Consider the following 23,786-nt stretch of genomic DNA (forward strand, 5'->3'; position numbering starts at 1 on the left):
AAATATATTTTTCTATACAAAAACCTATTGGCCTGGAATTGTCTTTGAGTGTGTGTTCCTCATTTATTGCCTGTGTGTGTACAACAAATGTTTAACACTACCCTCTGATAAGCCTACTACTCGGCCACACTACCACAAAATAGAGCATTAGAATTATCTCTTTTTGCTACTATCTTACCTCTAAGGGGAACCCTTGGACTCTGTGCATGCTATTTCTTACTTTGAAATAGGGCATACCGAGCCAACTTCCAACAGATATGAAAAGCTTCCTGGAACCATTGAGAATTTGAAATGAATGTATTGTGTCTACATCTATGTTGGATGTTAGCTGTGATACTAAGTATTCACATTGAGTTTGTTCCATGGTCGATATGTACTTGCATGTAAAGAGGGCTTAGGTGTGGCAATTTGTGGTGTTTTGTTTTGGAAAGGTACTAGATGGTGATCCAACCAAGTGACTGGAGTAATGATTTGAAAGGTAACTAGTTCTTGGTTTGCAAAAATGACACTTAGGATGTGTCCAGCGATGACATCTAGGATGTGTCCAGTGGTATGTGTGGGTCTGTGAATGATCTGATTTAGGTTCAGTGTGTCTAGGCCAGTGATATTTCTTGGATAGAGCATATTGGGTTGTTAACTATATGTCTGTCATCAATAATGCATAGTTTGGAGTGTAGTGTCATAAGGTTTGAAAATGTCTAGAAACGTGTCTGGGAGTGTTGCACTGCTAGGTGGTGGTCTGTAAAGAAGGAGGAAGTTTCAGAAGGAATTTGGTGTAGGTTTGCATCTGGTGATAAGGGCCTCACAACCCTGTATGGAAACATCATCAGGTTTTGTGAAACATTGTTTTTTTTTTGTAACATCTAGTCTACCTCTTTTTTTGCCTATGTGATTTTATGTGACAGTTTGATAGCCTCAAGGGAACAGCTTCAAGCAATACTGGAACGAAAAACACACACAACCATGATCCAGTTATGAACAGTAAGTCAGGTTGGTTGTTAAGGAGTAGGTTGTAGATGTGGTGCTCGTTTTTAGAGAATGATAAAGCATTTATTAGTACGCAGTCAGTCTAGAGAAATGTTTTGGTGGTGGTGTGACTTTGTTTTGTGGAAGAGTAAGTACTATTTTGTTTACTGTTTGACTGTGTCTACATGATTGCTGTTAACCAGGACCCCAGTAGTTTTGCTCTCTCCTCTAAATTGTACGTTTTTCTTCCCACAATTGGCATACTGGTCACCCATGTAAGTCGCTCGTATATGGTACCTAGGTTCCCAGGGCATTGGGGATCCAGGGAATCCCTGTGGACTGCAGCAGTTATTCTGCCACCGATAGGGAGCCCATGCAAAGGGTTCTGCAGGCCTTCCATTGCAGCCTGCGTGAAACGGGTGCATGCACCCGTTTTCACTTCAGGTAACTACACCAGGTTACCATAAGTCACCCCTACAGGAGGCCCTCAGACCAGAGGGCAGGGTGCCCCCCACAAACTCCAGATCCATTTTCCTGGACTTTGTGAGTGCGGAGACGCCATTTTACGTGTGTACTGGACATAGGTCACTACCTATTTCCAGCTACATAATGGTAACTCCAAACCTGGGCATGTTTGGTATCAAACATGTCAGAATGCCTAATACTGTTACCTGGTTAGGTGACCAATCCCCTTTCAGGGATATTTAGGGTCTTTCCCTTGGGTGGGTCGTCAGATTCGGCTTGCAAGATTCCAGCAGGACTCCTCTGCAACCTCTGTTTCGACTTCTGGCCACTGGAACCACAGCTGGATCCTCCAGGGACCGACAAATGCTGCTACAACCAAAAAGACTCTTCTGCAACTATGTTTCCATGTCTCCTGCCTGCTTTGCAACATTTCCCTGGCTGTGCAAACTCAGAAGACTGCAACTCTTCAGGCTGCACAAGAAGAAGGAATCTCCCTTGGAGTGAAGGGCTCACTTCCCTGAAAATAGGGCACCTACAACATCGACGACCGGCTGCGTGGCTCCCGCATCAGGGGTGGTAATCCAGAGTAGCCTTCTTGGTCCTCTCTGCCAGGTGTCCAACTTTGGTGAAGGTTTGCCCTTGCCTTCCCATGCAGGACAGTACCCCCGTGCACCACATCTCTTGCAGCGGCCATGGCTTGTTTGCATCCCCTCCAAGGGATCTTCAGAAGACGTGAAGCTCCAGCCCCCAGCAGTCCATCCTGCAAAGCACAGTCTACTGCGTGGTTTGCCTGCAGCTTGGGATCCTCTTTTGTAGTGCTTCGTGGGCTTCTTCTGTGACTCATGTCCCCGGCCTGTGAGACTCCTGTGGGTATTACCTCTGCTCCTGCGGACTCTCTGCGACACTGAGGGTCTCCTGTGACTCCCCTTCCTGGGTTGAGTCCTCCTGGGCCTTGCTGGTCCCTGGCAGCACCTCTTTTCCACTGACCGCCAATTTGCCTTTGCCAAGGCTATTTGGTGGAATTCCTACACCGACACCCGTCTGCAATCTTCCTTCCAACGTGGAACACCATCTGCATCCATCAGGAACTCTTCTCAGGCTCCAGGGCTGCAGTGCTGACCTGTTCTTCATCATAGTCGGCCAACTCCTGCATCCGCAGCTGGGTGGGTAGTATCTCCTACTCCTCCTGGACTCCACTGTGATTCTTGGACTTGGTCCCTCTCTCTCCACAAGTCTTATTTTTTCAGGAATCCATCTCTGGTTTTGTTGCAGTCTTCTCTATGTGTCTTCTTTTTCATCTTTTCCTCCTTTGGGGTGGTTTGGGGGAAAATCCAGCATTTTATTCCTGCATTGCTGGTTGGTGGGGGGTACTGTGCTACTTAAGTTGTGGTTTTTTGATACCCCCAGCTCCACTCTAATGTTTTTTTATTTACCTAGGTGGGGGTACCTTGTTTGCAATCCATTTTTTTTTAGTATATGGTTTGTGGTCCCCCTAGGGTCACTATTGGTTATTGCTATTCACACAGTTTTCTAACCTTTTCTATGCCTGTTTCTGATTTCTAGTGTATATATTTAGTGTATTACTTACCTCCTAAGGGTGGGTTACTTGTCTAGTATTTTGTGGTGATTTGTTCCAAAAATAAAGTACCTTTATTTTTGTACAATTGAGTGTTTTCTTTTGTGTGTTTAAGTGCTGTGTGACTACAGTGGTATTGCATGAGCTTTGCAGGTCTCTTAGATAAGCCTTGGCTGCTCATTCACAGCTCTGGATTCTTAGACACTGCCAACACTTCACTTATAGGGGATACCTGGACCTGATATAAGGTGTAAGTTCCATAGGTATCCACCACACACCAGCCCAGCTTCCTCCAGTGTTCATTTTACCTTTATCAAGGTAGCAATAGTGTTGTTTGTCAATACCGTAATCCTCGTCCAGGAAAGCTTACAAAGTGTTTGTTGGGTCTGTGTGTGCAGGTTGGGGAGATGGTGGTTGACAGTGAGTTGGTGGGCTCTCTTGTTTCTGTAGAGTAGTCTTGTGTACTAGAAAATGAGATGCAGTTGTAAAGAGTGGTATGTTTATTTTTTTGTGTCTGTTCAGGGTGGAAGGTGTATATGGGTTGGTGGAGCATCTGGGTTGATTTTTAAGGCTCTAAATTGTGCAATTGATGACAGCAGGGTGAATAAGTTGTATTGGGGTGTTTGTGGTAGGTGTTGGTGAAAACAGAAAATTTGGGATCTAAATTGGTTTAGGGTCTGTATTATTTGCATAGCCATGAGGGTTGGAGTGGATGTTTCTTCTATTTTGTGACCGAATGTAGTATGAAATTGAGTACGTGTGTGTGTGTGTGTGTGTGTGTGTGTGTGTGTGTGTGTGTGTGTGTGTGAGATTTTGATATGCTCATGTGCGTTATGATTTTGTGGAGTAGTGAGATATTGATGTAGTGAATTTCTGTGAAGGGTTTGAAGGTAAAGTACAGTTGGTGAGTGGCAGATGGTAAAGGAGGTGGTGATGTGCGTTGGAGGAGAGTGTATGTGGTTTACCACTGACTTGAGAGCCTGGGCTATAGAGGTTTCCAACCTACAGTGTACACTCTCAGATCACTCTTCGATCAAATTGCAGCTGTTGTTTCTAAGCTCTTCCTCACCCAAACCACACTTGTGTTTCTACACAAACTCTCTTTGACCAGGTCTTATGTGAAGTACTGCATGTGGCAATACTAGAATACAACGAGATAAACAAGGAAACAGTTGAAAAACATGCCACAGAGTGGGAGGTCTTTATAAGGGAAATAGTGATAGCTAAACATGCTGGTATTCATTGTGATATACAGAGACAACTTGCACCATTAGAACGGAAGCTCAAAGGCCTGGAGACCCTACCTATTCCCAGTCCGTACCCGGAAACAATGCATAATTACCACCAACTGCTTCAAGAGATCGGAGATTTAGCAGAACGTGAGGTATGTTACTGTAGGAAGTTGGCTCTGTATGCACTATTTCAAAGTAAGGAATAGTATGCACAGAGTCCAAGGGTTCCCCTTAGAGGTAAGATAGTGGCAAAAAGAGATAATACTAATGCTCTATTTTGTGGTAGTGTGGTCGAGCAGTAGGCGTATCCAAGGAGTAGTGTTAAGCATTTGTTGTACATACACACAGGCAATAAATGAGGAACACACACTCAGAGACAAATCCAGCCAATAGGTTTTGGTATAGAAAAATATCTTTTCTTAGTTTATTTTAAGAACCACAGGTTCAAATTCTACATGTAATATCTCATTTGAAAGGTATTGCAGGTAAGTACTTTAGGAACTTTGAATCATTACATTAGCATGTATACTTTTCACATAAAACACAATAAGCTGTTTTAAAAGTGGACACAGTGCAATTTTCATAGTTCCTGGGGGAGGTAAGTTTTTGTTAGTTTTGTCAGGTAAGTAAATCACTTACAAGTCTCAGGTTTGGGTCCAAGGTAGCCCACCGTTGGGGGTTCAGAGCAACCCCAAAGTTACCACACCAGCAGCTCAGGGCCGGTCATGTGCAGAGGTCAAAGAGGTGCCCAAAACGCATAGGCTTCAATGGAGAGAAGGGGGTGCCCCGGTTCCGGTCTACCAGCAGGTAAGTCTTCGGAGGGCAGACCAGGGGGGTTTTGTAGGGCACCGGGGGGGACACGAGTTCACACAAAAAGTACACCCTCAGCGGCACTGGGGCGGCCGGGTGCAGTGTAGAAACAAGCGTCGGGTTTTCAATGTAAATCAATGAGAGATCAAGGGATCTCTTCAGCGTTGCAGGCAGGCAAGGGGGGGGGCTCCTCGGGGTAGCCACCACCTGGGCAAGGGAGAGGGCCTCCTGGGGGTCACTCCTGCACAGGAGTTCCGTTCCTGTCGGTGCTGGGGGCTGCGGGTGCAGAGTCTTTTCCAGACGTCGGGAAATGGAGTTCAGGCAGTCGCGGTCAGGGGGGAGCCTCGGGATTCCCTCTGCAGGCGTCGCTGTGGGGGCTCAGGGGGGACAACTTTGGTTACTCACGGTCTCGGAGTCGCCGGAGGGTCCTCCCTGAGGTGTTGGTTCTCCACCAGTCGAGTCGGGGTCGCCGGGTGCAGTGTTGCAAGTCTCATGCTTCTTGCGGGGAGTTGCAGGGGTCTTTAAGTCTGCTCCTTGAAACAAAGTTGCAGTTCTTTTGGAGCAGTGCCGCTGTCCTCAGGAGTTTCTTGTCTTTCTTGAAGTCGGGCAGTCCTCAGAGGATTCAGAGGTCGCTGGTCCCTTGGAAAGCGTCGCTGGAGCAGGGTTCTTTGGAAGGCAGGAGACAGGCCGGTAGGACTGGGGCCAAAGCAGTTGGTGTCTTCTGTTCTTCCTCTGCAGGGGTTTTTCCAGCTCAGCAGTCGTCGTCTTCTTGTAGTTTCAGGAATCTAAATTCTTAGGTTCAGGGGAGCCCTTAAATACTAAATTTAAGGGTGTGTTTAGGTCTGGGGGGTTAGTAGCCAATGGCTACTAGCCCTGAGGGTGGGTACACCCTCTTTGTGCCTCCTCCCAAGGGGAGGGGGTCACATTCCTATCCCTATTGGGGGAATCCTCCTTCTACAAGATGGAGGATTTCTAAAAGTCAGTCTCACCTCAGCTCAGGACACCTTAGGGGCTGTCCTGGCTGGTCAGTGACTCCTCCTTGTTATTCTCATTATTTCCTCCGGCCTTGCCGCCAAAAGTGGGGGTCGTGGCCGGAGGGGGCGGGCAACTCCACTAGCTGGAGTGTCCTGCGGTGCTGGCACAAAGGGGTGAGCCTTTGAGGCTCACCGCCAGGTGTGACAGCTCCTGCCTGGGGGAGGTGTTAGCATCTCCACCCAGTGCAGGCTTTGTTACTGGCCTCAGAGTGACAAAGGCACTCTCCCCATGGGGCCAGCAACATGTCTCGGTTGTGGCAGGCTGCTGGAACTAGTCAGCCTACACAGATAGTCGGTTAAGGTTTCAGGGGGCACCTCTAAGGTGCCCTCTGAGGTGTATTTTACAATAAAATGTACACTGGCATCAGTGTGCATTTATTGTGCTGAGAAGTTTGATACCAAACTTCCCAGTTTTCAGTGTAGCCATTATGGTGCTATGGAGTCCGTGTTTGACAGACTCCCAGACCATATACTCTTATGGCTACCCTGCACTTACAATGTCTAAGGTTTGGCTTAGACACTGTAGGGGCACAGTACTCATGTACTGGTGCCCTCACCTATGGTATAGTGCACCCTGCCTTAGGGCTGTAAGGCCTACTAGAGGGGTGACTTATCTATACTGCATAGGCAGTGAGGTTGGCATGGCACCCTGAGGGGAGTGCCATGTCGACTTACTCGTTTTGTTCTCACCAGCACACACAAGCTGGTAAGCAGTGTGTCTGTGCTGAGTGAGGGGTCCCCAGGGTGGCATAAGATATGCTGCAGCCCTTAGAGACCTTCCCTGGCATCAGGGCCCTTGGTACCAGGGGTACCAGTTACAAGGGACTTACCTGGATGCCAGGGTGTGCCAATTGTGGAATCAAAAGTACAGGTTAGGGAAAGAACACTGGTGCTGGGGCCTGGTTAGCAGGCCTCAGCACACTTTCAATTCAAAACATAGCATCAGCAAAGGCAAAAAGTCAGGGGGTAACCATGCCAAGGAGGCATTTCCTTACAGTTACCTTGGCAAATATGCTCAAGCGTGCCATTACAGCGCGGGAGAGACCTTTTCTTTGCTCCTATGATGTGACAAGCACATGGGAACATAAGTTCTATTACATCTCAAACTGACTCTCCACTGGTTGACCGTGATGATTATCTTGCAGAGTTTGCAACTCATCATCGTCTCTATGAGATGCGATTTATGGACTTTGCTGCCATTATATCTGCCTACATCTATAAGGTGGTCTTGGTTTGGCCGGACTAAGGTTGTCAACAATTCCAGAGAAACCTTATTTCTGTGGAGGGAATAGTCGCTGCCATAGACGCCCTAGTAGGGGGCAAGGGACTAAGGTCTGATGGCTTATCAATTTTTACAAAGCGTCCAAACATATCTTAGCACGTCACTGTTTGGAGGTTTATGTAAAAGCGCTTGCTGATAGTGAACTTCCTCCAACCTTGCGTGAGGCTGTAATCTCTGTGCTCCGCAAGCCCAGCAGAAATGTTGTATACTGTGCCTCCTATAGACCACTTTCCTTATTAAACTGCAATAATAAAGCCCTAGCTAAAGTTATTGTGACTAGGCTGACCCTACTGCTAGACAAAATAGTTTCCCTGGTACAGGCTGGCTTTGTATCACATCTGTCTACATTAATCTCTGTACAGTGCTCAATGTTTTGCATCAACTAAACTCGGACCTCCAGGCAGCAGCAATACTATTAGATGCCGAGAAGGCATATGACTCCCTAGAGTGGTCATTCCTCATGGAAGTACTTGGGCAATTTGGGATTTCGAACGGCTTCCTGACCCTCATCCGACTGTTGTACAGTCACTCTACTGCCAGGATCACAGTAAATTGCCTTCTATCTGCACCACCTGTCCCGTATCCCCCCGGTACTTATTAACTATGGTCTCCTAGCTCAACAACTCCACGAATGACACCTATATAGAGAGCTGCCATTCTACTCTGGGAAACTGTTATTGCCAATGTATGCAGATCATAGTCTCCTTTTCGTTAGAAGTCCTGATGCTAATGTGTCCCCACTGATTCAAGAAATTATCTGATTCAGTAGGCATTCTGGTGTTACGATCAACTGGAATAAAAGAGACTTATTTCCTCTTATTGACAATACAAGGCCATGCCAGCTGGAATATCCAGTCGGGTGGGTCACAGATTCAGTTAAATACCTGGGAACTATCCTACTGAGGGAGGTGGACTTTATTGTTCATTTAAACTATAACCTGGCCCTAGAAACCCTACAATGTCAACTAAATCCATGGGTGAGGCTTCCATTGTCTCTAACAGGAAGAGTGGTGCTGTTAAAAATAGTAGTTTTGCCTAAATTTCTAAATCTTTCCCAAAATATCCCAGTCCCTGTTAAAGAAGTTCTTTCATACCATCAAGCCCCCATTGATTACTTTTCTCTGGGCCGGCGGGTCTGCTCAGATAAGCTGAGAGACTTTGACCCTTCCGTAGGATCGTGGGAACTTTGAGGCTACTGATTTCAAACTGTATAACTACGCAGCTCAGTTCCACTATGCAACTTATTGGTACCTACATGACACATGCCTCCCCTACTTGAATTGGAATAGGAGCAGTTCAAGGGCCCACCCCTGACAACAGTTCTTCCCCAATGGCAGGCAAGGTACCAGAGAGAGGTTTGCTACAGCAAGCTAGGTGTGGCACATGCTGTGCCACAGAAAGGTCCCCCTTTTTATACTCTCCAGCAATTCCTCTCTTAAACCACCCTTCCCTGCCACTCACCTTAGAAAGCACCGTGCAGACTACCGTGCACAAGATGGCATTGTAGAAGCTAGGCCATCATATATAAGAGGGCAGCTCATTATCCCGCAACAATGAGGCAACCCTACAGCGTTAGATATTTTTAAGTGTGCAAGACTCCGTAATACGGTCCAGGAACAGATCCAGGGATATCCAGCTGAACCAATGGCCTTTCCTCCATTTTCACAATTGATAACTTCTACAGATCTGACGAGATGGGTATCTCAACTATATGCCAATGCGTCATGACAATGGGGCCATGCCAACTAGACAGGAATGGGAAGGTTACTTAGGCGTACATCTCTCTGATTCACAATGGCAATACTGCTCCGTATAGACCCATCATGTCCTAATAATTGTAACCGTAGTGGTGTCGACCATGCAGGTTTTCTCCAAATGGCATGGGAAGGCCCTTCACTTCAATTCTACTGGGGGAAGGTTCTTGCCCTGTTGGCCCAAGTGATAGACTATCACCTGACTCCTCACTTGCTTGACAAAGACTTACCCAAAGGAATCAGGCATTTAACTGCAATAACTTTGCTCTTGGCCAGACATAGAGGTTGCACTGTACTGGGGAAGCCAGGACACTCCTAGAGTGACTGACTGTATTCGTGACCAGGCAGTATCTAATGATTGTGTAGGAACATATACATTGATGCTTCCAATAACTTCATGGCGAAAGGTATTGAGTCTCCTCCAAACTTATCTGTATGGGGAAAACAGGCATCATGCCACCAAGGACAGATGAGTGCACCAACATCTGCTGGTAATGTACCATACTCTGTCTCTACTGACCATCACTCTATGCATACATCTGGGGGCTGGGCTTTGCGGTATGAGGAACCCGGGTGGGACCCGGTTAACAGTCATTGTAGATTATTTTCCATTTTGTCTTGTGTGTCAATGGACATAATCACATCTAGATGTGCCATATTATTTGAGATATTCTGCAATTGTGGGTCACTATAGCGGACTTCAGGAGCACACTAAGGGGGTCATTTTGACATTGGCGGTAACTACAGATTACCCCCGCGGTGACTGCCACCAATGTACCACCACGGAGGCGACCATCCGCCTGCCTGATTATAAGCACTGCCTGACTTCCACTACAATAAGGGCGGCAATCAGGCAGTGTGCATGCTGGCGGACAGTGGTGACGTGGCGCTGGTAACACCAGCACCGCCCTGCCAGTAAAACGCCGCCAGCCGAATTTTGACCAGGAATACGGCCTGGTGGTGTTCTGCTGGCGGGGCGGTGCTGGTGTTACCAGCGCCCCTTCCCTGCCGGATGACCTCCTCGCCGGACAAGGGAAGACGGGTGTCAGACAGGGGAGGTGGGTGGGGGGTGTTGAGACAGTGTATGAATGTGTGAGTGTGTGTATGCGTGCGTGTTGATATGTATGAGTAAATGCATGCATGGCTGTGGGGGATGGGGCAGTTATGTGGTGGGTGCGTGTCTGCGTGTGCATGAATGGGTGTCGTGTGTGCATGTATGAGGGGGTGGGAGGGTCAGTGTATGGATTGGGCGTGGGGGTCAGTGTATGGAGCAGGGGGTCAGTTTATTGATCGGGTGGGGGGGTCAGGCATTTGTATGGTTTGTGGGGGACCCACCTACCGGTGACAGGGAAGGAATTCCCTGTCACCATTAGCCCTACCGCCATGGTTTTCGTGGCAGTGCTGCGAAAAACATGGCGGTAGGCCGGGTCAAAATACTGCCGGCTGTACTCTGTGGGTCACTGGGTCAGAGATGCAGATCTCCGGCCTGGAGGTCCATACTGCCGTGGCAGTATGAGTGGTGGTGTGACAGGTTGCCATCGGCAAACCCGCCATGGTCATAATGTGGCGGTAAACACCGCCAGCCTGTTGGCGGTGATACCGCCACATTTACTCTGACTGCCAGGGTCAAAATGACACCCTAAATGTACTGTATTATTTGCCTTTGAAGTCAATAAAAATAATAATAATGTACTGTATTGTTTGCCTTTGAATTCAATAAAAATAATAAAAACATTTTGAAAAAGTTATGTATAATGTGGGTTTGTGTTGGTGATGTGTGGATTTGATAGTGTTATAGGACGAACTGGTGGTTTGTGCAACAGTGAAGGTGGCATTGTGTGGCAGTAGGGGTACAAAGGTGTATAGATGTGGTTTGTGGGGTTTTGTAGTGGTTGTGAAGACTCTGAACTGGGGTGAAAGTTTTTTTGTTGTAAATCAGCAGTGTGTGTTTGCTGAGATTTTGTTTGTATGTTTGAAGATGTGGATGGCTTAAGGTAGTTGCTGGTAAACGGAAAAAGGGCAGCATCTCTGGCACTAGGCCCAGTCTGGCCAAGTCCAAACAGACAGCTGCCCTTGTTCTATCAGCCCTTAGCCTCAACACCTGGGCTTAGATGCCCTGAGCCCTAAGGTTAAATAGCCTGAGAGATCAGGTGACTGCTGACCTGTGGTAACCTTGCCCTAATCTTAGCCAATCAGAAACCTGGTCCTAAACCCTATAGCAAATGTGAGCACTGGCCATATTAACACAGCCTAAGCTCTAGCAACCAATCAAAAACCAAATCCTAAGCATTAAGTCAAATAGACATTCTTGCCCTTGGAACCAATCAGAACCCTGGCCTTTTCAGCCAACTAGAAACCTAAGCCCCAGGTCCAAAAAGCTAATCAAAGGGAGCAACTCACAGAGTGCTAGGTCCTTTAAAAAAGACACTGCATACCCCATTTACTTTGTGATAATCACAGACGGTGGCAGCAGACATTTTCAGGTGGCAGGGTTCTTTACACTAAACCACTAGATTCGCCATCTCAGACACCATCCCAGTGCCAGATCTCTACAAATCAACAGTGACTGGCACTTTATTTTCAAATTAAGTCCATTGCTGCCATCAAATCTAGCCAGAGACTTTAATACATCTAGTGAATCTTGTACAGACTTGACAAGAGCAAGCTTGTCAAGAATAATGGAAAAAGGCAAATTAAAAGTTGATAGTAACAAACACTCTTCAACTATACCTACGATGATGTCTTGCTGGAATGATATGCTGATACAGTCACAGTTCAGAAAGTAAAGCATAGGCCAATGTGAACAGTTCCTAACAAAAAAAACATCAAACACCCTGATCCTACCTGCCTCCAGTCTAAACAAAAAGCAACTCAAGCAGATAGGGAATAAATAATTGTGATGGCACTAGTCCCATAATGAAGGTGCTCATGCTTCCTTACCCACAACATAATATGTTTCCCATTCAAGGAATGCCTACAAGTTACATACATTAAGGAGTCAGATACATGTAGCACATTAAAATCATCTCAGTGGTATCTCTACATCATTTTGTGGGATATGTAAGTTTGAGGAAGCGTAAATACAAAATGTGCCATAAGATTAGCGTAAACCAGTTTCTCTGAATTCAGTGTCATTAACCTTTGCCAGTATGTTGAAAATCGTTGACTACCAAGACACGTGCAGTGTTTTTACGGAAGATAACAAATGGTTAAGCAGAACTAGGTGAATAAACATATCTACACCAAAATAAATTTGTAAAAGCTGACGTATCTGCCCATAAGTATAAAACAAGTACTAAGGTAGCCTATGATTAAATTAAAAAGATGATCTTGCACCATTTGACTTAAAATTTTTACTAGCTGTGCAAGTTATAATTCTGTATTAGAGGTAGTTCAGAGTAATAGTAACTTACCTTTCAATGGTTGGTATTAGGGATGGTGGCGGACCTCCAGGAGGAGGTGGAAAACCTGAAACACATGAAGATATAATTTCTGCATTATTAAAAACTAGCTTAATAATATATAACAAGATGAAAGTCATGCAAACAAAAAGCTTTACAAAAGTGATGTTCTAAATGCTTGCTATAAATAAGACTTTCTCTACAGAACACTGGTTATAAATAAAAAAATAGCCTGCAGTCTAAAATAGCATACACTATGCTGCAAATACCGCATCAAATAGAACAGTAATTTAACAATGACATTTAAATTTGCTCTGCAATATAAATTGTTTGGATTCTTTGCAGAATATATTTTCATACAGTCACATGTTCAACAACAACCATATCTTCAGTGGTGAAGCATCAAGTTATTTGTCTCTAGCTCATCTGATGTAAAAGCATAACTATGCACTGTCACTCATTTTTCCTGTTTGAAGGAATGTTGGCTATTTCACATGGCGAAGATACAAGAACACCCATCCTGGAAGCCAGAGTCAGCATGAAGTGGGTTTGTTGTTACAATTTAGCCATGTGGTGCCTTACTTGAATCACAAATGTATGGTGAATAGCTGTAGGACTTAGTGCAGTTTGTTGCTAAACTACACCAAAACAGAATGAACTATGTTCCATAACAAAACAATGCTCTACCAGTATTCACCTTTAAGGATAGAAATCATGACCTGCAGATGGGTTTTCGTCACCCCAATTAGATATTGGTGGTTTTACACAGTGAGGGAATTAGTTCAAGACCTTAATTTCAGGAACATTTAATAACAAACAAGTTGTAGCATTCACCCTACCACTTAGAAATTCACCAAAACACAGAGAATCTACTACCCCAGTGACAAATTCCAGCGAGAGGAGATCCTCAAGGCAAATCAACACATGCATCACATCCATTACAAACACAAGCATATCTGGGAAGATGTTAAAGGTCTGATGACAAATTCCTTTAAGAAAGTCATGAGATCATACTATTCTCAGTACATGTATGTTGCTGCGTGTCCAACTAAACAGCTCTTCAAAACAGTCACAGCAATCTAAAATCCTGCCTGTACTTCAACTAGCGTATAGCGCTCCGGAGAGCCCTGTGTTGTCTTAGCAAATCATTATAAAAAACTGATAACCTTGATTACTACTTCCTCCCAAAAGCAAGCAAAAACAAAATATTCTAATGCCAAATTTGCTAAAGTGGGCTACCCACACCACAAAATATAAACTCTATACTTTCAGCATACTAACAAAATAATAAATCTAAGACCTATTCTTGTTTTTAAACATGGCATGTTCTCCAGCAGACCCTTGCCCTCTAAACATTTTCAAAGCCACCTCCTCTGTTGTCAAACCAATGAGGCTAATCATCAACTTCTTCCTCTGAACTGGGGAATTCCTAAGAGACCTAAAAACATCTCAAACCAATCCTAATGAAGAAAGGAATGGGGCAGGCTCACATGTAAAACTATAACAAAATGGACAATTCCTAAGTAAACTAATTGGAAAGGAAGTATTCTCCCAGATCGCTGGTGAGACGTGGAAGTAGCAAAGAATTGCCATCTCATATGTCCTAAAAATCTGTTTATGATAATGGAGAACCCACTTAAATAAACTGTGCTCAGCGTCTGACCTCTCATTACAAAACTAAATGGCAAAGGGATCTATATTAAGGTCCTAAAATGGATACAACTCTAAATTAAGAATATGTCCCAAATTGCCACACTACCTCCATAAAACTCTTCCGCTTTCACCAGTCAATGAGGTTCCCTGTACGGTTCAATAACTAGCCCCTCATGATCAAAGTGAAATGAAATGACCAAAATTTATGAGGAGCAGCAAGGCTTGTGGGCAATTATTCCCTCCCCCGATCTGCTGAACTCCTTCAACATTACTTTCTACAACAATAACGAAGAAATTCACATAATCCTGAAGCTGGGAAATTAAGATGACCAATGCCTACAAGGAGTTGATGCTAAATTATCTTAAACGCATCACCACCAAAAACTGTGAACCCTGTTAAAACCAGGACCCCTTAACTTCCCGATTACAGGAAAAGGGATTCTCCCAACGATGCCTATCAAGGTTAAAAAAAATAAAATAAAAAAATAAAAAAATAAACTCTGCGTTATTATAGATCCAAACTTTCACTGCAAATTCACAAATCAACCATTTCTACATGCTGGAAATACTTCATCATATCATTCCTTACGTTGGCCTCTCTCACACAATACAGATACTCCAGATCATCAAAATGCAGCAAACAAGTTGGAGGCCGAGCTTTAACTAGCCAGTAATTCAAAGGCAAAAACATAAATAAAAACACACATAAGGGGTCAGAATAGAGGTATCCTGACACCACAGGACATATGGAAGAGTCTTCAAAGGTCCTCTCCCACAAGGGCAAAACACTGGCATTTTTTTTTTTTTTCCAATCCGCGGATCAACTGCGACACAGCGCGACATCCTGTGTAAATCCGCAATGGATCCGAAGCCCAATGATAAAAATAATCACCCTCTCACACTACACTGACGCAGCACAAGGCACATGTGGGGTGTGGAGGTGTTGGTGGCAGGGCCTGGCGCAGGTGCAGTGGTGGTTGTATTAACGTATGGTATTTATATATTACTTTACGTTAAAAAAACATAGAAATTCACAGAAAAAAACTGCTATACTTATCTGAAGAAACTATAACTTGTGCTTTGAAGAAGCTGTTTTGAGTCACGAGATCGAGTGACGACTCCTCTCGGTGATAGTGCACACAGGCATCGAGTCCTTTGTTAGATTGTTTTCCCGCACAATGGTGAAGTAAGGAGTGAAGAAATGTATATGTACACACACACACACACACACACACATATATATATATATAATATATATATGTATATATACAGGGAGGAGGAACGGCACATGTGAATCTGCAGCACTACATGCCACGAACAGATGTCCACTAAGTAAGTGACATTTTCCGTTCGATGGCATGTGTAGCTGCAGATACACATGCTATGCATAGAATGAAAAGCAGTCCCCTCCTAAAATAAGCAGTGGCTAGCCTGCAGGAGTTGGAGTAGTTTGAAATCGTGTTTTAAGCACTGCTTGACCAACATTTACTTGTTGGCGAGATAGTGCATCCACACAGTACTGTTTAGTAAATGTGTGTGGTGTGGACCATGTGGCTGCTTTGCATATGTCTGCCATTGGTATATTTCCTAACAATGTCATTGAAGCTCCTTTCGTTCTAGTAGAATGTGCTTTGGGAGTTACTAATAGGTGTCTTTTAGCTTTAAGATAGCAAGTTTAAATACACTTCATTATCCATCTGGCTAGTCCTTGTTTTGAAATAGGATTACCTTCATGAGGCTGCTGACAAGCCACAAAAAGTTGTTTAGATTTTCTGAAATCTTTTGTTCTGTCTATATAAAACATGAGAGTTCTTTTGACATCAAGAGTGTAAAGAGCTCTTTCAGCAACTGAATCCGGCTGTGGAAAGAAGACTGGCAATTCCACTGACTGATTGAATTTTGGATTTGTCCTAAGTACTATTTTATTTTTGTGAATTTCGAAGAAAGGTTTTTCTGAAGTGAATGCCTGAATTTCACTAACTCTCCCTAAGGAAGTAATTGCTACTAGAAAAGCAACCTTCCATGAGGGAAACTGAAGAGCGCAAGAATGCATGGGTTCAAATGGTGCACCCATAAGCCTTGTGAGCACGATGTGAAGATTCCAGGTAGGAGCTGGTGGAGCTCTAGGTGGAATAATTCTTTTAAGGCCTTCCATAAAAGCTTTTATGACAGGAATTTTAAAAAGAGAAGTATGCTGTCTATTTTGGGGGTAGGCTGGTATTGCTGTTAATAGATGAATATGCAATATTTGCTTTTTGTAAATAAAGCAAATAGCAGAAAATACCCTGAACTGATGCTTTAGGTGGACCAATGTTTTTGGGTTGAAAGTAATATATAAAACATTTCCATTTAGCTGAATATCACTGTCTGGTTTTAGGTTTGCACGCTTGTTCTAGAATGTCCATACATTCTGATGGAAGCTGTAGATATCCAAACTCTATGACCTCAGGAGCTAAATTGCCAGGTTGAGCATACTGGGATTGGGATGCCTGATCTGACCTTTGTTTTGAGTCAATAGGTCTGGTCTGTTTGGGAGCTTGTGATGTGGTACTACAGATAGATCCAACAGTGTTGTGTACCAGTGTTGACGTGCCCATGTGGGAGCTATGAGTATCATAGTGAGGGGGTTGTGACAGATCTTGTTGACCAGAAATGGAATTAGTGGGAGAGGGGGGAAAAGTGTAAGCAAATATCCCTGACCAATCGATCTATAGAGTATTGCCCTTGGATTGAGGGTGTGGGTATCTGGATGAGAAGTATGGGCATTTTGTATTTTCACTTGTTGCAAAGAGGTTTATGTCTGGGGTTCCCCACAAGTGAAAGTACTGTTGAGTCACTTGTGGGTGAATTTCCCATTTGTGTATTTGTTGCTGCGCCCTGCTTAAGAGGTCCGCTAGATGGTTGTGTATCCCTGGAATATACTCTGCTAGTAGTTGAATGTGATTGTGAATTGCCCATTTCCAAACTGTTTGTGCTAGAAGGGACAACTGAGATGAGTGCTACCCCCCCCCTTTTTGCAGATAATACATTGTTGTCATGTTGTCTGTCCTTATCAACACTGTTTTGTGTGTGATCTGTGGTTGAAATACTTTGAGTGCTTGAAACACTGCTAGCAATTCCAGGTGATTTAAGTGGTAAGTTTGTTGAGTTGAGTCCTGTAGGAAGTTGGCTCTGTATGCACTATTTCAAAGTAAGGAATAGTATGCACAGAGTCCAAGGGTTCCCCTTAGAGGTAAGATAGTGGCAAAAAGCGATAATACTAATGCTCTATTTTGTGGTAGTGTGGTCGAGCAGTAGGCTTATCAAAGGAGTAGTGTTAAGCATTTGTTGTACATACACACAGGCAATAAATGAGGAACACACACTCAGAGACAAATCCAGCCAATAGGTTTTGTTATAGAAAAATATATTTTCTTAATTTATTTTAAGAACCACAGGTTCAAATTCTACATGTAATATCTCATTTGAAAGGTATTGCAGGTCGGTACTTTAGGAACTTTGAATCATTACATTAGCATGTATACTTTTTACATAAAACACAATAAGCTGTTTTAAAAGTGGACACAGTGCAATTTTCACAGTTCCTGGGCGAGGTAAGTTTTTGTTAGTTTTCACAGGTAAGTAAGTCACTTACAGGTTTCAGTTTTTGGTCCAAGGTAGCCCACCGTTGGGGGTTCAGAGCAACCCCAAAGTTACCACACCAGCAGCTCAGGGCCGGTCAGGTGCAGAGGCCAAAGAGGTGCCCAAAACGCATAGGCTGCAATGGAGAGAAGGGGGTGCCCCGGTTCCGGTCTGCCAGCAGGTAAGTACCCGCGTCTTCGGAGGGCAGACCAGGGGGGTTTTGTAGGGCACCGGGGGGGACACAAGTTCACACAAAAAGTACACCCTCAGCGGCACTGGGGCGGCCGGGTGCAGTGTAGAAACAAGCGTCGGGTTTTCAATGTAAATCAATGAGAGATCAAGGGATCACTTCAGCGTCGCAGGCAGGCAAGGGGGGGGCTCCTCGGGGTAGCCACCGCCTGGGCAAGGGAGAGGGCCTCCTGGGGGTCACTCCTGCACAGGAGTTCCGTTCCTTTAGGTGCTGGGGGCTGCGGGTGCAGGGTCTTTTCCAGCCGTCGGGAAATGGAGTTTCAGGCAGTCGCGGTCAGGGGGAGCCTCGGGATTCCCTCTGCAGGCGTCGCTGTGGGGGCTCAGGGGGGACAACTTTGGTTACTCACGGTCTCGGAGTCGCCGGAGGGTCCTCCCTGAGGTGTTGGTTCTCCACCAGTCGAGTCGGGGTCGCCGGGTGCAGTGTTGTAAGTCTCACGCTTCTTGCGGGGAGTTGCAGGGTCTTTAAGTCTGCTCCTTGAAACAAAGTTGCAGTTCTTTTGGAGCAGGGCCGCTGTCCTCGGGAGTTCCTTGTTTTGCTTGAAGCAGGGCAGTCCTCTGAGGATTCAGAGGTCGCTGGTCCTTTGGAAAGCGTCGCTGGAGCAGGGTTTTTTGGAAGGCAGGAGACAGGCCGGTAGGACTGGGGCCAAAGCAGTTGGTGTCTTCTGTTCTTCCTCTGCAGGGGTTTTTCAGCTCGGCAGTCTTCTTCTTCTTGTAGTTTCAGGAATCTAAATTCTTAGGTTCAGAGAAGCCCTTAAATACTAAATTTAAGGGCGTGTTTAGGTCTGGGGGGTTAGTAGCCAATGGATACTAGCCCTGAGGGTGGGTACACCCTCTTTGTGCCTCCTCCCAAGGGGAGGGGGTCACATCCCTAATCCTATTGGGGAATCCTCCATCTGCAAGATGGAGGATTTCTAAAAGTTAGAGTCACTTCAGCTCAGGACACCTTAGGGGCTGTCCTGACTGGCCAGTGACTCCTCCTTGTTATTCTCATTATCTCTCCTGGACTTGCCGCCAAAAGTGGGGGCTGTGTCCAGGGGGCGGGCATCTCCACTAGCTGGAGTGCCCTGGGGCATTGTAACACGAAGCTTGAGCCTTTGAAGCTCACTGCTAGGTGTTACAGTTCCTGCAGGGGGGAGGTGTGAAGCACCTCCACCCAGAGCAGGCTTTGTTTCTGTCCTCAGAGAGCACAAAGGCTCTCACCGCATGAGGTCAGACACTCGTCTCTCAGCAGCAGGCTGGCACAGACCAGTCAGTCCTGCACTGAACAATTGGGTAAAATACAGGGGGTATCTCTAAGATGCTCTCTGTGTGCATTTTTTAATAAATCCAACACTGGCATCAGTGTGGGTTTATTATTCTGAGAAGTTTGATACTAAACTTCCCAGTATTCAGTGTAGCCATTATGGAGCTGTGGAGTTCGTTTTTGACAGACTCCCAGCCCATATACTCTTATGGCTACCCTGCACCTACAATGTCTAAGGTTTTGCTTAGACACTGTAGGGGCACAGTGCTCATGCACTGGTGCCCTCACCTATGGTATAGTGCACCCTGCCTTAGGGCTGTAAGGCCTACTAGAGGGGTGACTTATCTATACTGCACAGGCAGTGTGAGGTTGGCATGGCACCCTGAGGGGAGTGCCATGTCTACTTACTCGTTTTGTTCTCATCAGCACACACAAGCTGGCAAGCAGTGTGTCTGTGCTGAGTGAGGGGTCCCCAGGGTGGCATAAGATATGCTGCAGCCCTTAGAGACCTTCCCTGGCATCAGGGCCCTTGGTACCAGGGGTACCAGTTACAAGGGACTTACCTGGATGCCAGGGTGTGCCAATTGTGGAATCAAAAGTACATTTTAGGTGAAAGAACACTGGTGCTGGGGCCTGGTTAGCAGGGTCCCAGCACACTTCTCAGTCAAGTCAGTATCAGGCAAAAAGTGGGGGGTAACTGCAACAGGGAGCCATTTCTTTACACAAGCCCCCCCCCCCCCCCCAGCCCACAGGCCAGGAGACTCAGCCAAAGCTGGGAGAGTCTTCCTAGTCTGTCAGGCGAGGAAGAGTAGAGGAAATAGGCTGGTTTGTTGCAGGGCCTACTCTGCCTTACATCCTCCTGTCCAGGTCATTCCCTCTGGGGAACTGACCCACTTCCACAGTGATAGGACCTAATCTGAACTGCCTCTTGTCTGTGCTTTTAGTGTCTTCACCCATTCTCTCTATTTTGGGGTTAGAGGTATCCACCTCTGCTAATCTTATCTTAGCCAGGGTCACCCCTAGCTTACCCAAAGAGGTTACCCAGAGCTGGAGTAACCCCACCATGACCAACAGGGTCAGGGGGCCTAACTTGCTATTTGGCATGGGGTCTGACCACCATGCCAAGGATAGTGCAGCCATAAAGGCTAACACCCAGCAGAGGCCACTGACAGCTGTCAGTGCCCAGATCCACACCTTTAGCTCTTCACCTACAAGGGAAGGGGCTAAGTTACAGGCTTCTTTGGGTTCAGGGTGCCTGTCTGCTGTATTAGAGTGGGGGGTTACCACATCTTGTAGTAAACACCCTTCTTCCACTCTTTCTTCTGTTAGCTGAGGAGCCACCCACTCAGGCTGAACAGTTGCCTGACTAGCCAGGACTTCTTGTGGGTCAGGTTGGACTTTATCAGAGCCACTTTTGGAGTTCTCCCCTACTGGAGCAGAATCTCCCTGGCTTGCTGGAACCTTGGCTAAAGGTTGTCCACCTTTCCTACTCTGTTTCCTTTTCTTTTTCTTCTGGGGCCTACTTGCATTTACTGCAGAGGCAGGAACTCCAGAATCCTTGGGAGAGGACTGGCACTGGACCAGTTCCTCTCTTGGGCTCTGACTAACCTCTGGGTAGTCATTTCCAAGGAGACAATCAAGGGGGAGGTCTGTACTGACTACCACCCTTCTCCAGCTAAAAGTCCCACCCACTTCTATGGGCACAAAAGCCACAGGCCTATCAGTGACCCTGTCTGGGCTAACTCTTACTCTGGCCATCTCACCTGGGATGTACTGGTTTGAGAACACCAGCCTGTCATGCACAATAGTGTGACTGGCACAAGTGTCTCTCAGGGCAGTGGCTGGGATTCCATTCACCAGTAGGTGGTGGAAGTGTCTACTTCCCTCTGGAATCTCCAACTCACCTGTTGGGCCCTTTTTCCAGTTGAAGGCTATGAAGACCTCCTCATCTGAGGAGTCATCTCCAATGGCTACACTGGTCACCCCTGGGATTTTGCTAGGGGGTTTGTTTTTGGGTCAAGAAGTGTCCTTGGTGTGGTGCCCTGTCTGTCTACAGTTATGGCACCATGCCTTAGTGGCATCCCAGTTCTTACCCTGGTACCCACCTTTGTTTTGGGTTGTGTCTCGGGGCCCACCCACCTGGTCTGGTTTTTGGGGACCTACAGAGGACTCTTTTTCTTTGTTTCTAGTGTCACCCACTTTCTCCTGAGGAGGTTTTGTAACCCCTTTCTTTTGGTCACCCCCAGTGGAAGTTTTGGTTACCCTAGTCTTGACCCAGTGGTCTGCCTTCTTTCCCAATTCTTGGGGAGAAATTGGACCTAGGTCTACCAGATACTGATGCAACTTTTCATTGAAGCAGTTACTTAAAATGTGTTCTTTCATAAACAAATTCTAAAGCCCAACATAGTCATGCACTTCATTTCCAGTTACCCAACCATCCAGTGTTTTCACTGAGTAGTCCACAAAATCAACCCAGGTCTGGCTCGAGGATTTTTGAGCCCCCCTGAATCTAATTCTATACTCCTCAGTGGAGAATCCAAAGCCCTCAATCAGGGTTCCCTTCATGAGGTCATAAGATTCTGCATCTTTTCCAGAGAGTGTGAGGAGTCTATCCCTACACTTTTCCAGTGAACATTTCCCAAAGGAGAGCACCCCAGTGAGATCTGTTTACTTTTCTGGTTGCACAAGCCCTCTCAAAAGCTGTGAACCATTTGGTGATGTCATCACCATCTTCATATTTAGTTACAATCCCTTTAGGGATTTTCAACATGTCAGGAGAATCTCTGACCCTATTTATGTTGCTACCACCATTGATGGGTCCTAGGCCCATCTCTTGTCTTTCCCTTTCTATGGCTAGGATCTGTCTTTCCAAAGCCAATCTTTTGGCCATCCTGGCTAACTGGATGTCCTCTTCACTGGAGTTATCCTCAGTGATTTCAGAGAGGTTGGTCCCTCCTGTGAGGGAACCAGCATCTCTGACTATGATTTGTGGAGTCAGGGCTTGAGAGGCCCTGTCTTCCCTAGATAGGACTGGTAGGGGGGAATCACCCTCCAAGTCACTATCATCATCCTCTGTGTTGCCATCCTCAGAGGGGTTGGCTCTTTCAAACTCTGCCAAAAGCTCCTGGAGCTGTAGTTTGGAAGGTCTGGGGCCCATTACTATTTTCTTTAGTGTACAGAGTGACCTTAGCTCCCTCATCTTAAGATGGAGGTAAGGTGTGCTGTCGAGTTCCACCACATTCATCTCTGCACTAGACATTATGCTTCTAAAAGTTGGAATACTTTTTAAGAATCTAAAACTAGTTCTAGGTTCTAATTCAAACTTTTACCAAACTTTTAAACTCTAAAAGGAAATGCTAACAGGGACTAACACAAGGCCCTAGCAGGACTTTTAAGAATTTAGAAAAATTTCAAATTGCAAAAACAATTTCTAATGACAATTTTTGGAATTTGTCGTGTGATCAGGTATTGGCTGAGTAGTCCACCAAATGCAAAGTCTTGTACCCCACCGCTGATCCACCAATGTAGGAAGTTGGCTCTGTATGCACTATTTCAAAGTAAGGAATAGTATGCACAGAGTCCAAGGGTTCCCCTTAGAGGTAAGATAGTGGCAAAAAGCGATAATACTAATGCTCTATTTTGTGGTAGTGTGGTCGAGCAGTAGGCTTATCAAAGGAGTAGTGTTAAGCATTTGTTGTACATACACACAGGCAATAAATGAGGAACACACACTCAAAGACAAATCCAGCCAATAGGTTTTGTTATAGAAAAATATATTTTCTTAATTTATTTTAAGAACCACAGGTTCAAATTCTACATGTAATATCTCATTTGAAAGGTATTGCAGGTAAGTACTTTAGGAACTTTGAATCATTACATTAGCATGTATACTTTTTACATAAAACACAATAAGCTGTTTTAAAAGTGGATACTTAGTGCAATTTTCACAGTTCCTGGGGGAGGTAAGTTTTTGTTAGTTTTCACAGGTAAGTAAGTCACTTACAGGTTTCAGTTTTTGGTCCAAGGTAGCCCACCGTTGGGGGTTCAGAGCAACCCCAAAGTTACCACACCAGCAGCTCAGGGCCGGTCAGGTGCAGAGTCCAAAGAGGTGCCCAAAACGCATAGGCTTCAATGGAGAGAAGGGGGTGCCCCGGTTCCGGTCTGCCAGCAGGTAAGTACCCGCGTCTTCGGAGGGCAGACCAGTGGGGTTTTGTAGGGCACCGGGGGGGACACAAGTTCACACAAAAAGTACACCCTCAGCGGCACTGGGGCGGCCGGGTGCAGTGTAGAAACAAGCGTCGGGTTTTCAATGTAAATCAATGAGAGATCAAGGGATCTCTTCAGCGTCGCAGGCAGGCAAGGGGGGGGGGCTCCTCGGGGTAGCCACCGCATGGGCAAGGGAGAGGGCCTCCTGGGGGTCACTCCTGCACAGGAGTTCCGTTCCTTTAGGTGCTGGGGGCTGCGGGTGCAGGGTCTTTTCCAGCCGTCGGGAAATGGAGT

At 45.8% G+C, this 23,786-nt stretch overlaps 1 protein-coding gene across 6 annotated transcripts in view; it reads right to left on the reverse strand.

The window, feature by feature from the left end:
* Positions 1-23,786, reverse strand: part of FIP1L1 (factor interacting with PAPOLA and CPSF1) — a 510,903-nt gene that overhangs the window by 96,290 nt on the left and 390,827 nt on the right. For all 6 annotated transcript variants that reach the window (XM_069201295.1, XM_069201279.1, XM_069201288.1 and 3 more), the window contains one exon: positions 12,533-12,587. In XM_069201295.1, coding sequence (XP_069057396.1) covers positions 12,533-12,587 — 55 coding nt within the window. The remainder of the gene's footprint in view (positions 1-12,532; positions 12,588-23,786) is intronic.

Source organism: Pleurodeles waltl, chromosome 1_2 (assembly GCF_031143425.1).
Source record: "Pleurodeles waltl isolate 20211129_DDA chromosome 1_2, aPleWal1.hap1.20221129, whole genome shotgun sequence".
Classification (NCBI taxonomy): domain Eukaryota; kingdom Metazoa; phylum Chordata; class Amphibia; order Caudata; family Salamandridae; genus Pleurodeles; species Pleurodeles waltl.